Here is a 14,616-nt window from a genome sequence, read left to right as displayed (position 1 = left end):
GTTTTTATGTTTGGGTGTTTTCAGAAAACTCCTTTCAGCTCGAGGTGTTTTTCCTTTAGTTGAAGCAAACTGGTCAGACAGGGGTTTCACGCTATTTGTGAGTGTGTTCAAATAAAAAGCTCTCCACAAGCTTCGGCTCTTTGTGAGAGGAAAAATGGCTTCTGACTCCAGTGTGTCTCTGTGCCTTTCCCTCACCCATTGCAAAGGGAGCTTTGCAATGTATTTTGAGGTTTGTTATAATTTACCAAATCATCTGTATGTGCTTTGACTTAAAAGAGGAGAGGTAATATGGTAGAGAGACAATGGAAAACTCTGGAGGGGGTTTGGGCCTTCTCATCACAATACAGGTTTACTCAATGTAGCCCTAGGGACTACTAAAAAAAATCGAACACATGCATGTTTGTGTATTTTTAAGCTTGTTTGAAAGACTGAGATATGTACGAGAATGTGCTGCTTTGATCAGAAGATGACAGAAGCTCCAACTGGGAACAGACTCTGCTTCAGCCCCTTCAACATGTGCAAAAATAACAGTTTTTTTATTAAAGATATTTATAGCTGAAAACAGGATGTAAACAAGGAAACGTCAAGCACACAGAAACTTTAATGGTCTGAAAAATAAGTCAAATCTATCATGAGTAGACAATATTACCTAAATAACATAAAAGGTATCAACAAAACATGGTATAAACTCATTGTTCCACCAAAATACTGGAACCAAACACTGATGATGAGCTGCTGAGCAAGTCTGAGCTTTTTACATTTTTTTCATGTGACAGAAAAGCTGCTGTCTTCAACAGCTGTGGCGTCCCTCTGCAGGGAAACCCAACGTGAGTGCTTCAACTGGGCTTTCACATATTCCAAGATCTGGAACTGGATTGCAAAAGAGGATGTCAGTTCAGAAAATATTTACACTACAACCTGATGACTCCAAAAAGATGCTCGCCTCCATCCCTGGTACCAGAACCCAGAAAAAAGACAAAAGTCTCACTCATCAAACTTATTCTTTCCATCAATGACAGTTTCCTCATGAGAAAAGCAATTCCTAATGTTTTGAGAATGGTCACTTTCTGCAAAATATTTTAAAGATCTAGATGTAGATGTGTCTAATTATCTGCCTAGAAATCTAGACTGACCGTCGCAGTAGCTAAAAGATTTTGCTCTGCAAGTTTGCTTAGCCATGCTCCTTTGGAGCGTCAGCAGATCTACCATTGGCCTGAGCAGTTTTGTGCTTTGCCAATGAATGTGCTCTGTTGACTTGATGGGCCAATCACAGCGCTCTATTGGTTTGGTGGGCAGGATGTTGGAACGGGTTGAAACAACAAAGATGGTGATGGAAATTTGAAATGGCATTGGACTATTTAGACTTGGGATTTTCTTCAAGTCAAGAGCAGATAGAGGTACTTAAGTCTGTTATGGTAAATGGTAAATAGCCTGTATTTTATATAGCACCTTCAAGAGTGTTGGAACCCCCTAAGGCACTTTACAACACAATCAGTCATTCACCCATTCACACGCTGGTGGGAATGAGCTTCAATCTAGCCACAGCTGTCCTGGGGCACACTGACAAGGGCGAGGCTGCCGAGTACTGGTGCCACTGGTCCCTCCAACCATCACCAGGAGGCAAGGGGGGTTAAATGTCTTGTCCAAGGACACAATGACAGCAACAAACAGAGCGGGGCTCGAACCTGCAACCCTCTGATTATGGGGCGAGCACTTAACTCCTGCACCACCCCTATTTGGAAAAATGATGTATTTGCATCTTCTTGGACAATGTATGGTGGACTGCCCCATTGACTAACTTCTGTAGCGGCGTGGAGGTTTTGTTATTCATTGTCCAATAGCATTCAGAGGCCGTTTGAAAGACAACCGTAGATTCCGCCCCACAACTGAAATCTGTCTATGGGTCATGGCCAGACAATAAAGTCACATGTATAGGAAGGCTTGATAGGCTGTCTAATTACATGTCTTCTCAGTGGTTCATAAAATACCCTGCTGACAAGAAAGACACTCGGAATTTAGTTTTTTGAAGGTGGGCAATAAAAATACATCAGGGGAGCTATATGTTGTCTGTTTTTTCAGTTTTTGTTCGTGGAGATGCAAAATCTTTTGGCCCGAAAGTTAAACGAATGATGCAAGCACCATCGAAGGCAACAAAAATACAAGTGCTTTGAAGTATTGTACATCATGCAGTAACTTTGATCACAAACGTTTGGCAGCAACAAGTAGAAGATTTCTTTAAAATTTCAAAGAAGTTATAAAAGGTTATATTTATTTCTATAAAAAGAACAAGATAAAAAGAATGAAAGACTGCCCACATTCAAGAGCCTTCTGTATAATTGCAAAACATCTTCAAATAATTTTTTCTTGAATTTAAAGAAAGTGTGTAAGTCAGGTATAATGAGACTTTTTCTTTTCAAACTAAGAGAGCTATGCCTCCAATGCCTGCTAATGAATGGGACAGCTTTAACGTTAAAAGGCGAACAAATCCAGTCAGAAAAGTCACCTAGGAGTCCAGAGTATCTAGAGTATTTGGAATTCCTGGGAAATTAATTCTCCCATCTTGGACCTAAAGAATTTATGATTTCAGAGAGGAGTAGAACTTCTACTGTGCATCAACGTCTACTTATACTGTAGAAGAAAGGTGTTTAGAAGAAATGAGAAAATATTGTCTAAACAGATGGATGGAACTGTGATCTTAGTTGGAAGCGAAGAAGCTTTTCATACAAAACAGCTTTATGAGGAAAAACATTTTGTGGCCTTCTCTAGATGCAAAAACATATTCTTTTCTAAATTAATAAAATGTTTTTTTAAGAAAACAAAGAGAAAAGGGAAATCCGGACACACCAGATACTGTCAACTATCAAGGAAAACAACACTATCTTACCTTTCTGAACTGCTGTAGGCACCTTTTCTGCTGTAATACCTGATGTAACACACCAATAAAGCTATTCACTATGCTTGATGGCAACTGTGGCTTTAAAAGATGCTTCAATTATTTATCATGTTCTCAAGTTGATCTGAAGCATTAACTCCTTGTGCTTGTCAGACTGTCTCGAGGGATTTTAGGATCTCGCAAGTCCAGTGAGGATGACGGCGGAGAAGCTGCTCTACGGCTGGACCCCTCCTGGTGTGGATTGATGCACCGCGAAGCGCATGAGTAAGCCGTCCCACTGCCGTTTCACACCGCTGATGTCTCCTGTGTGAAGTCAGGGTAGGTCACCTAATCCAAGAGAAGTATTAGCATCAGTACTTTCATCATGAACCTTCTACTTTCAGTCTTAAAGATGTCTACTGTCCTCTAGCGGAGGATCCACAAGGGCCAATTTTAATTGTTTATTGCTGTTATGTTATGTGATTACATAATAAAACTAGTTGTTGGTGGCATCGCACAGTTTTTGGTGACGAATAATCATAATTTACTTATTTTTTTACTGAAAGGAGGTAGAATGTTATGCTATGTTAATGTTAATGAGGTCAAGTGATCGTAAATTCAAAAACTAAGTGCGAATTTTAGATCTTTAAGCACCCACTATTGCTCAAGCCATTTTAAATAAAAATTACTTCCTTGTGTAACCGGATTACAGGATACAATAAGATAATTAAAAGAAAAAATAAACAAATGGGCCAATAATTAGGTTCGGGGAGAATTGGAGGTTGTTTAAGAATGACTGGAGTCACGGGTATAGCATGAAACGGTTTATATACTAAATTTTAATAATAATGGGAGATATAACACATAAAGATAACACATAAAAACAGATGAAAACAATCGACAATAGTAAAATGGTCGGTATGAGATTTGATCATATGAGTCACAAGTCAGCCGGCGTCAAGTCAAATCCCCACGCTTGGGGTGAAAGTCAGAGTCCGGTGGTGCGATTTTTTCCTACCACACCGTTGAGATTGTTCACAGAAGAGAGCAGTCTGCTCTTCAGTTACTTGAGATGTCCTGGTTCGTTCAGTGGTTAAGGCTCGCCATCTCCCTCGTCAGGAAGAAATCCAGTTCTCGTTCCAAGTGAGTGATCATAGGAGTCGGGATCAAACCCAAGGAAAAAAAAAAACCCAGCCTGTAAACAACAGGACTGTTAGCGAGTTGGCATCGACCCTTCTCGTCACATCACAGCATAAAGTCTTACAGACTTAAACAAATGCTTCACTCTATTGGCATAGCCAATCATGTTTGGGTTCACAGTTCAACTAACATAACATCAATTTGATTGTCTATTAAAATAATTCTCAGTAGCTTTGGAAATATAATTACATATGACAACAATTGTTCAGCTCAATAGGCTCAGTTAGATTCTATTACTCTACACTATTCAACAAGAAATACATTCATGACAACAAGGATACATTTAGTTGTGTTTCTATACAGCATTGTGACACCTTGTATATCTGTAACACAATAAATAAATAAATAAATAAATAAATAAAATGTTCTATAACAAAATTCAACAAAATATAAGTTCTGGTCCTTTGGTCCACCTTTGTAAAATAATTCCTCCCTAATCAGTTAGCTTTTATTTATTTTTATTTATCTATTTTTTTTTATTATTAAATGTTTGGTTAAGGGACGCATTGCTAATTCTATGGCGTTAGCTATAACGGCCCTGAGGACCTTGTACATCTAGGCCGTACCACCATTAACTGGCGGTTTGAGCCGTTAACTCCTGGGAATCCCATATGCCCTACCGCCGTTAACTGGCGGTTTGAGCCGTTAACTCCTATATGCCCTACCACCGTTAACTGGTAGTTTGAGATGTTAACTCCTGGGATCTAACGTCTAGCAGCCCACTGCTGTCACCTCGGTTGCTGTAATTAGCTTTTTGAATTTAATAATTTACTGAATTTAATCTCATTCACTCACCAACGCGCTCCAACGGTTCCCTCCTACAGAGGATTGGTTCACTCTGTCGTCTCCACACAAATCTATAAGAATGGAATTAATTTGATAAGCTATTTAAGTTTCCTTTTTTTTTTTAAGTTGCATCGTTAGCTTTTTCTCTTCTTTTTTCTTTACTCACCGCGTTGGTTCCAAGTTCCTAGCTCTTATTAGAAGGAGTCAAGTCCGCCTCTCCCTCTATCTATGCGGCACCCAAATCAGGGTTCTTCACGGCCTCGACCGTTGTTTTTTTTTCTCTCTCTCTCTCTCTCTAACCGCTCAGTCTTTGCTTTCTGTATCTGCGTGCTGCACAGCCGTTTGTCTCTCCTCTCGCTCAGCTGCGTCGCACGGTTTTATTTCGCGGAGGCGGGACTTATTTCTCTCAGCCAATGAAATTTCAGATTCCCACCTGGACCAATAGTATACAGCTTTCCTCTTCTGTTTCTGTTAGTGATGTTCAAGATTCTTGTTTTAACCGATGTTTAATATTAAACTCGTTATTTTAGTTATTCACCCTTCCAATAATTCATTATGAAATTATCTATTAGTTAATTAGATATCTATTAATTAGTATTGTTAATTTCCTTAATTTATATTTTATATTTTATCTAAATTGAGGATGGATCATATTAGTAAGCCAATTAGTTAATACCTCATTAAGGTTCTAGCTTCTGGGTTACATCCTCCCCCATTAAATATCATGCACGTCCCTGTGCATTGTTTCTACGGGGTACACAACTTCTTGAGTAAGAGAGTCAATAAAAGCTTTATTAAGTCCTTGGAAAAGGGACCTAACTACGGTCACTAGTGGATTGCCCAATTGAGAGTAAGTTAGTCTTTGAGTAGGCTGACTACTTCGTTCAGATCTCCTGACATACATCTCTGGTTGCACAGTATCATGCTCATCCGTTTCGGTTTGATTCTCAACTGAGACAGGACGAAGTGAGCTCTCTGTTTCCGACAGAGCTGATGAGCTATTCTCTAAGACTTTGGTCTTTTCAGATGTATGTGTCTGATCGTGTATGATGGGTTCAAAACTTACATCACGTTGCTGCGACTTTAGGACACCATCCAATTGAGGTAGGTTTGTGTTAGTTTCATCCCCCGTTTCTACGTCAGGTAAGTATACTTCGTTTTTTTTTCGTTTTTTCAGGTAAGTATGTTGCTGCTTCTTTCACTCTTTCAGGTAAGAATGTTTCGGTGTTGATGCCTTTGTCAAGTAAGGACAATTCAGCATTTTCATTACCAGCTAAGGTTGGTTCCTTGCGATCCCCTGTGTGTAAGGATAGTGTGTTTTGTTGTTGAATATTATTTACCGGTCCTGAATCTGCTATGAGTTCCCTATTTGGCAAGGTGACCTCTATTTGATAGGATGGTCGGTTTAGCACTTGTGGAAGATCAGAGTAATAAAACTCATCTACCTCTTCATCAAGTGGCTCATCTGGGTCAGGTTCTAAGGCTGAACTCTGTCTTGTATGAGGTCTGCTAGGTTTCGTAACGCGTTCTGTTTCATTTTCTAATGAAGAGAGAAAACCACAAGGCAGTAAAAGATCTCTGTGGAGTGTTCTGTTGGGTCCTTCTCCGTTCTCTGGTTTTACAGTGTATACTGGCAAGTTTTCCATCTGTTTGAGAACTATATACACTGTTTGCTCCCATTTGTCTGCTAATTTATGCTTTTCTCTTAAGCGAAGATTTCGGACTAAAACACGATCTCCCACACCTAGTGTGGACTCACGAATGTTTCTGTCGAACCGTTCTTTGTTCTTCCTCGCTGTTTTTTGAGAGTTTTTTATGACAATGTCATAACTCTGTTCCAGATGACTCTTCAGTTCTTTAACATACTGAGAATGAGTTATAGAGGGCTTGTTCAAATGCGGTAACCCAAAGGCAATATCTATAGGCAACCGAGGCTGCCTACCGAACATTAGCTCGTAGGGAGAGTATCCCGTCACGTCATTTTTTGTACAATTGTACGAGTGAGTAAGTGGTTTTACAAAATCGCGCCAGTGATGTTTCTCAGTGGCTTGTAAAGTTCCCAACATGCTGAGTAATGTACGATTGTACCGTTCAACGGGGTTGCCACGAGGGTGATAAGGGCTCGTTCTGACTTTACGGATACCAAGTAAAGAACAAAGTTCCTTGATTGTACGTGATTCGAAATCCCGTCCCTGATCACTATGAAGACGCTCAGGAAACCCGTAGTGGACTAAAAAATGTTCCCACAGGTTCTTCGCGACGGTGGTGGCTTTCTGATCTTTGGTTGGGATGGACACTGCATACTTTGTAAAATGGTCTGTAATCACTAAGACATCTTTAGTGTTCTTACTGTCTGGTTCTATGGAGAGAAAATCCATGCAAACTAACTCCATAGGTCTGGTGGTGGTAATACTCACCATTGGAGCAGCTTTGTCAGGGAGGGCCTTCCGACGGATACATCTTTCGCAAGTTTTAACTTTGATTTCGATATCACTAGCCATTCTTGGCCAGTAAAAACGGGACCGAATGAGATCTGTCGTACGTTCAACCCCAAGATGCCCCATATCATCATGTAGGCTTTGCATGACTGTTGAACGTAATGAATCAGGCAAGACTAACTGCAATGATGTCTCTGGTCCTAATTGGCGTCTCCGGTACAGTAAATCATTTTGAAACTCAAACCGTTTCCACTCTCTCAAAAGGTTAAGAACCACCGGGGGTTCTGCAATAGTATCAGTTGGCGGTTTATTGTCAGTCATAAGCAGCTGAATGACTCGGCCAATGGTTGGATCTTTCCTCTGCAAGGAGACAAGGTCAGCATGGTTATACTTGGGCACAGCAAAGAAACTGTCACTATTGTCTTCCAACTGGAATAGGTCTGGAATGGCCGCTGCAGACATGGCAAGTGACTGAACTAAACCACAAGGAGAATCAGTCTCATCCAAGACCATGTGCTTTTGGCATGTTGCCTTCACTGCTTCGGCTTGAAGTTGAAGCTCGACTTCTTTGACAGAGGATAAAAGATGAGATCGGAACTCATCTAGTCGTTGGCATTCCTCAGTGAATTTTGAGTTGTCTTCAGGTTTATCATGCAGCCTCCTAGACAGGCCATCCGCGTCAACGTTCTGTGTACCTGCACGGTATCTGATGTCAAAATTATAGGTGGACAACGCAGCTAGCCAACGATAGCTCGTTGCATCGAGTTTTGCCGTTGTTAAGAGGTAAGTTAACGGATTATTATCAGTAATGACAGTGAATGTGTTCCCATACAAATAGTCATGAAACTTATCTGTTATGGCCCACTTTAAGGCTAGAAACTCCAACTTGTGCGCAGGGTACCTAGTTTAACTAGAGCTTAAACCGCGACTTGCATAAGCGATTACCTGTGTGACACCGTTTTGCACTTGGTATAGCGCTGCACCGAGTCCGGTCGTACTAGCATCTGTGTGTACTAGATATGGGAGTTTTGCGTCAGCGTAGCCAAGAACTGGCGAAGTGGTAAGTTTTTCAATAATAGTTTGAAAGGACTTCTCACAGTCTTGGCTCCAACGATTCCCAAAGGGTTCTTTGGGGTTCAAGTACTTTGATCTACATGGTGGTGTTTTAAAGTTTTTCCGTTTGGGTGGATAACCAGCCGTGAGAGATGTTAGTGGCTTGACAATATTTGAGTAATCTTTAACGAAGCGTCGGTAATAACCGGTAAATCCTAAGAAAGATTGGAGTTCCTTCAAAGTCTGAGGCTTCGGCCATGTTTTGAGTGCTTCCACCTTATCTGGATCGGTTTTTATGCCATCTCGAGATACTATATGTCCAAGATAACGCACAGATGTCTGGAAAAAACGACACTTATCTGGTGATAGCTTGAGTCCGTATTCTCTAAGCCGTTCAAGAACGTGAGAAAGTCTGGTTTCGTGTTCTTCCAAGGAGTTGGAAAAGACGATCAAGTCGTCTAGGAAAACTAACACTTCCTTCAGATTAATGTCCTTCATACACTTTTCCATAACCCGTTGGAAAGTGCTTGGAGCATTTGTTATTCCTTGTGGCATACGGTTAAATTCATAAAACCCAAACGGGCAAACAAAAGCAGTTTTAGGTTTATCCTTTTCACACATCTCTATTTGATAGTAACCTGACTTGAGGTCCATCACAGAAAACCACTGTGATCCAGCGAGAGCAGAAAAGGACTCCTCCAAGTTAGGCAGGGCATATGCGTCGCGAATGGTTTGCAGATTAAGCTTTCTATAGTCTATACATAGACGTACCTCACCATTCTTTTTCCGAACTACCACTATTGGTGAGGCAAATGGAGACTCCGACTCTCTTATTATACCGGTTTCCAAGAGGGCTTCCAAATGTTTTCTCACGGCTTCATAATCATGTGGATGGATCGGCCGAGATTTCTGTTTGAATGGGGTCTCGTCTTTTAAGTTGATGTGATGTCTTATCTGTTGTGTATGACCAAAATCAAGATCGTGGTGCGAAAACACATCGGAGTAAGTGTTAAGTTTGTTGGTGATCCTCCCTTTCCATTCTTCGGACAAGGGCGAAGTACCGAAGTCAAAACTGAGAGGAGGGTTTGAAGGTGAAGTCTGTTGCTGCGAACTACACGCCGCAAGTACTTTCTGATCACTTTTGTCAGGTTCTGGATATGGCATAACACGATCGGCTTTAACTAACTCAGCGATCACACAGTTAGTGGGTAATGTGATGTCATGGTTAGTTTCGTTTCTTAGTACAACAGGTACTTTGTATGGACCATGTGAAGGTAAGGAAATGAGGCAACAGTCTACAATTATACCCCCTGGTAGAGAACCATTGGTGGGTTGTTCAATGAGTGCATAAGGCTCATGCTTGTTTTGGCTGGGTTGCATAAACCCTTCTAGTAACAGTTTTTTATTTGCAGGGAGAACTTCTTGGGTTCTCCCTCGAAGCTTCACCACACCAACTCGTCCATCTTTGCTTTGTTTTTTTCTGACGGCTAAGGCTTTTAGCACGTGTTGGTACCCATAAGAGAGTGCCTTGGAATCAGGTAAGTTATTGGCAGACAATTGCTCATACAAAGGATCGAGTGTGTTTGTGCCAATGAGTAGTGGTGTATCAGAGTTTGAGCTTATATCCGGAACCACTAACGCAAGGGTAGGTAACTCAAGTCCAGACTGATCGAGCTCTTTTGGAAATGTGACACTTATCTCTATGTATCCTAAATAAGGAACTGCTTGACCGTTTGCGCCCTCGACTTCTAACAGATTACTGATGGGTTTAATTGAGAGGTCAGGTAAGTTTTCTTGGTAAAAAGAATTGGCAATGGTGGTTACCTGGGACCCTGAATCCAGTAAACAATTACATTCAACACTGTTAACTGAGACTGTAGCTGTGCATCGCCCACCCACTAATCTTTTGGGAAGTTTTGGCACTGAATGAGCATGAACTGGCTTGCAAAAAAGTCTCTCTGTCCTTTCCTTAGAGGGACTTGGTTCTACTTTAGCACCTATCTGTCCCACGATAGGAGCTTCTACCGGTTTAAAGGAGGAGACTGAGCAATTGGCTTTGACATCTCCCACTCGCGCTGCTTCTGTCTAAGAGCAAGTCTTTTAGTTGCAACTAGTGCTGGATTTGGCTCGTTGCTACAGCTAGAAGCTATGTGCCCATCTTCTCCGCACTTAAAACAGTATCCAGGCTTTGGTCTGGGCACCACTGCTGTTATCTGCTGAATCTGTTTGGGCTCATCTGGAATTTTAGTCCCCACACGGGGTTTTGACTCTTTTTGAGTTTTCTTTGCCTTTTTATCTGTGTTGTTAACCTTAAGCTGTGCAATTTGGCTCCTGAGCTCAGCGATTTGTTTGCGTAAGTCATCACAGTTATCATCTATTTCCAGTTCACAAGTGTTTTTACTCTGAGAGCATGTTGTTTGCACATTTGAATACACTCTAGTTCGTTGTGCCCCTAAGTGTTGTTTCATGCGTGCTGCTTTAGTAGCCTGTTTGTCTTCTTCAGTGCGCAGTTTGAGGAGAAGTGCTGTAAAATGAGGCGGGTTGTCTTTCTTTTGTTCGAGTTGCAGGTTTGAAATCAGCGAGCTGTCCCAACAGCCTCTGCAAAACTGCTTGAGCAGCTGCTGGTCGGCGTCACTGGAGGAAATTCCATTCCTCTGAATAACTAGGTTTAACAAGGTGTATAACCTCTGAAAGTAATCGGAAGGTTTTTCACCACTGTCCTGGTTTGTGTTTAAGAAGCGAGCAAAGAGCTCGTCGCCGTCTTCGACAGCTGCGTAAGCTGAATCGAGATGTTCAAGGTACGTTTCCGGGTCGGATTTTGGACTAAGAGCTTTAACGATGCTCGCTGCTGGGGCTGACAGACTCTCCACGATTCTTCGTACAATTTGGGACTTGGTGAGTGAAGGATCATTTATGCATAACACTACACTACTACGCCAAGTATCATAGTCAGTTTCAAAAGAAGGGTGTGGAACTCGCCCTGAGAACGGTTTTAGTCTGTATTGTGAAGTAGGCGGAGGGATAACCTCACTGCTTTTAACAATGTGTTCCACAATAACTCGCTGAACCTCAGGTGTGTTTAAAAGATTTGGTGGAATGCAAGGGTTTTGTTTTCCAGTCTCTGTAGGTGGACAATTGTCCTTTGAGTTGTTCATATAGTTAACTTCTGGTGTTAAAGGCAGGGAATATGTAACTTGGTCACTATGGAGCATTGGCTCTGGTTCAGTGACTGGTTCAGATGCATGGGTATCCCTTCCTAAAGTTTCCCCAATTTTTGCCAGTTCCTCCATTAGAAGGTCTTTAAATGATTGATTGCTACGCGCAGCTATGTCCCTGAGCTCTGACAGATAGGCATCAGTGGCAGATGTGCTAGTTTCTAGACTGTACGCGCTGGCTAGGTCTTGAATATGAAAGAAAACATCTGGGTTCCTAGTACAAGGTTTGTCATAGGGTAAACATTGTTTCTTTAATTCCTTAACAGTGGCTTCATGTTGAAACTCCACAATAATCTGATCACAGTTTGGTAACTTAATGCGCCTGTTAACTGGTCCGAATCCTTCCATAAACCCAAAGACTTCGTTATCAAGGTCTGTATCAGTTAACCCACTGATTAAAACAGCATTTGAAACTTTGACCTTTTCTGTTTTCACAACTTCCATTTTAAAACACTCAAAAGTACCAATAATGCCAAAATGGCAAACCACTGTGACCTCCAGGCACTCTTATGATGTCAGTCAATGGTTAGCTAAGGTAACAACTCTACAATTCTCCTGGCTGGCTCGCCAAGTTTTATGTAACCGGATTACAGGATACAATAAGATAATTAAAAGAAAAAATAAACAAATGGGCCAATAATTAGGTTCGGGGAGAATTGGAGGTTGTTTAAGAATGACTGGAGTCACGGGTATAGCATGAAACGGTTTATATACTAAATTTTAATAATAATGGGAGATATAACACATAAAGATAGCACATAAAAACAGATGAAAACAATCGACAATAGTAAAATGGTCGGTATGAGATTTGATCATATGAGTCACAAGTCAGCCGGCGTCAAGTCAAATCCCCACGCTTGGGGTGAAAGTCAGAGTCCGGTGGTGCGATTTTTTCCTACCACACCGTTGAGATTGTTCACAGAAGAGAGCAGTCTGCTCTTCAGTTACTTGAGATGTCCTGGTTCGTTCAGTGGTTAAGGCTCGCCATCTCCCTCGTCAGGAAGAAATCCAGTTCTCGTTCCAAGTGAGTGATCATAGGAGTCGGGATCAAACCCAAGGAAAAAAAAAACCCAGCCTGTAAACAACAGGACTGTTAGCGAGTTGGCATCGACCCTTCTCGTCACATCACAGCATAAAGTCTTACAGACTTAAACAAATGCTTCACTCTATTGGCATAGCCAATCATGTTTGGGTTCACAGTTCAACTAACATAACATCAATTTGATTGTCTATTAAAATAATTCTCAGTAGCTTTGGAAATATAATTACATATGACAACAATTGTTCAGCTCAATAGGCTCAGTTAGATTCTATTACTCTACACTATTCAACAAGAAATACATTCATGACAACAAGGATACATTTAGTTGTGTTTCTATACAGCATTGTGACACCTTGTATATCTGTAACACAATAAATAAATAAATAAATAAATAAATAAAATGTTCTATAACAAAATTCAACAAAATATAAGTTCTGGTCCTTTGGTCCACCTTTGTAAAATAATTCCTCCCTAATCAGTTAGCTTTTATTTATTTTTATTTATCTATTTTTTATTATTATTAAATGTTTGGTTAAGGGACGCATTGCTAATTCTATGGCGTTAGCTATAACGGCCCTGAGGACCTTGTACATCTAGGCCGTACCACCATTAACTGGCGGTTTGAGCCGTTAACTCCTATATGCCCTACCACCGTTAACTGGTAGTTTGAGATGTTAACTCCTGGGATCTAACGTCTAGCAGCCCACTGCTGTCACCTCGGTTGCTGTAATTAGCTTTTTGAATTTAATAATTTACTGAATTTAATCTCATTCACTCACCAACGCGCTCCAACGGTTCCCTCCTACAGAGGATTGGTTCACTCTGTCGTCTCCACACAAATCTATAAGAATGGAATTAATTTGATAAGCTATTTAAGTTTCCTTTTTTTTTTTTAAGTTGCATCGTTAGCTTTTTCTCTTCTTTTTTCTTTACTCACCGCGTTGGTTCCAAGTTCCTAGCTCTTATTAGAAGGAGTCAAGTCCGCCTCTCCCTCTATCTATGCGGCACCCAAATCAGGGTTCTTCACGGCCTCGACCGTTGTTTTTTTTTCTCTCTCTCTCTCTCTCTAACCGCTCAGTCTTTGCTTTCTGTATCTGCGTGCTGCACAGCCGTTTGTCTCTCCTCTCGCTCAGCTGCGTCGCACGGTTTTATTTCGCGGAGGCGGGACTTATTTCTCTCAGCCAATGAAATTTCAGATTCCCACCTGGACCAATAGTATACAGCTTTCCTCTTCTGTTTCTGTTAGTGATGTTCAAGATTCTTGTTTTAACCGATGTTTAATATTAAACTCGTTATTTTAGTTATTCACCCTTCCAATAATTCATTATGAAATTATCTATTAGTTAATTAGATATCTATTAATTAGTATTGTTAATTTCCTTAATTTATATTTTATATTTTATCTAAATTGAGGATGGATCATATTAGTAAGCCAATTAGTTAATACCTCATTAAGGTTCTAGCTTCTGGGTTACATCTGGGAAGTTGTTTTATTAACATTAGACGATAAATTGTTTGGTGCTGCGTCTGCGTTGTACCGGTGTCATGTTGTGATCGAGTCTTTTGACCATGCAGAATCACGAAGAGACAAGGTGAGTAAAATAATATATAATTTATTGAGTTTGATGAGGCTGGGGAGACGTCGGAGGGGGACGGTTCTGGCAGCGTTCTGAGACAGAGAACAAGAATGAGAAATGTAAAGCAAACGGGGAAGGTGTGATAGAATGGAGGCTTACGGATTCCAGTAAGGTAGTGGAGCGCGGAGAGGAGGGCGTGTCAGGTCTGAGTGGTAGCTGGTGGAGGAGGCCGGGAGCTGAGCACCGGTTCCAAGAGCGGGCAGGTGAGCGCAGGAGAGCGGCCGGCCAAAGAGAAGCAGTGTGGCTGGTGGACAGGAGATCCAGAGGCTCCTTGTAGTAACAGGTGAGAGTGCAGGTTGACGAGCTGGTAACAGGCAGATGATGAGAGTACCCAATGTGAGTAATCATCCGGCACTGGTGAGTTGTCACACCG

At 41.2% G+C, this 14,616-nt stretch overlaps 1 protein-coding gene across 1 annotated transcript; it reads right to left on the bottom strand.

Moving 5' to 3' along the window:
* Positions 1 to 10,370: 10,370 nt before the first annotated feature.
* On the bottom strand, positions 10,371 to 14,321 carry LOC139068402 (zinc finger CCHC domain-containing protein 12-like). The gene is made up of 2 exons (XM_070549027.1): positions 13,544 to 14,321; positions 10,371 to 13,447 (listed from the first exon to the last, which is right to left on the bottom strand). Exon 2 carries the CDS (start codon positions 12,006 to 12,008, stop codon positions 10,371 to 10,373), a length of 1,638 nt encoding a protein of 545 aa, XP_070405128.1. The 5' UTR covers positions 12,009 to 13,447; positions 13,544 to 14,321.
* Positions 14,322 to 14,616: the final 295 nt, after the last annotated feature.

Source organism: Nothobranchius furzeri, chromosome 1 (genome assembly GCF_043380555.1).
Source record: "Nothobranchius furzeri strain GRZ-AD chromosome 1, NfurGRZ-RIMD1, whole genome shotgun sequence".
NCBI classification, from domain to species: Eukaryota; Metazoa; Chordata; class Actinopteri; order Cyprinodontiformes; family Nothobranchiidae; genus Nothobranchius; species Nothobranchius furzeri.
The sequence above is the reverse complement of the archived record's forward strand: the minus strand, read 5'-3'. Positions and strand labels throughout refer to the sequence as shown.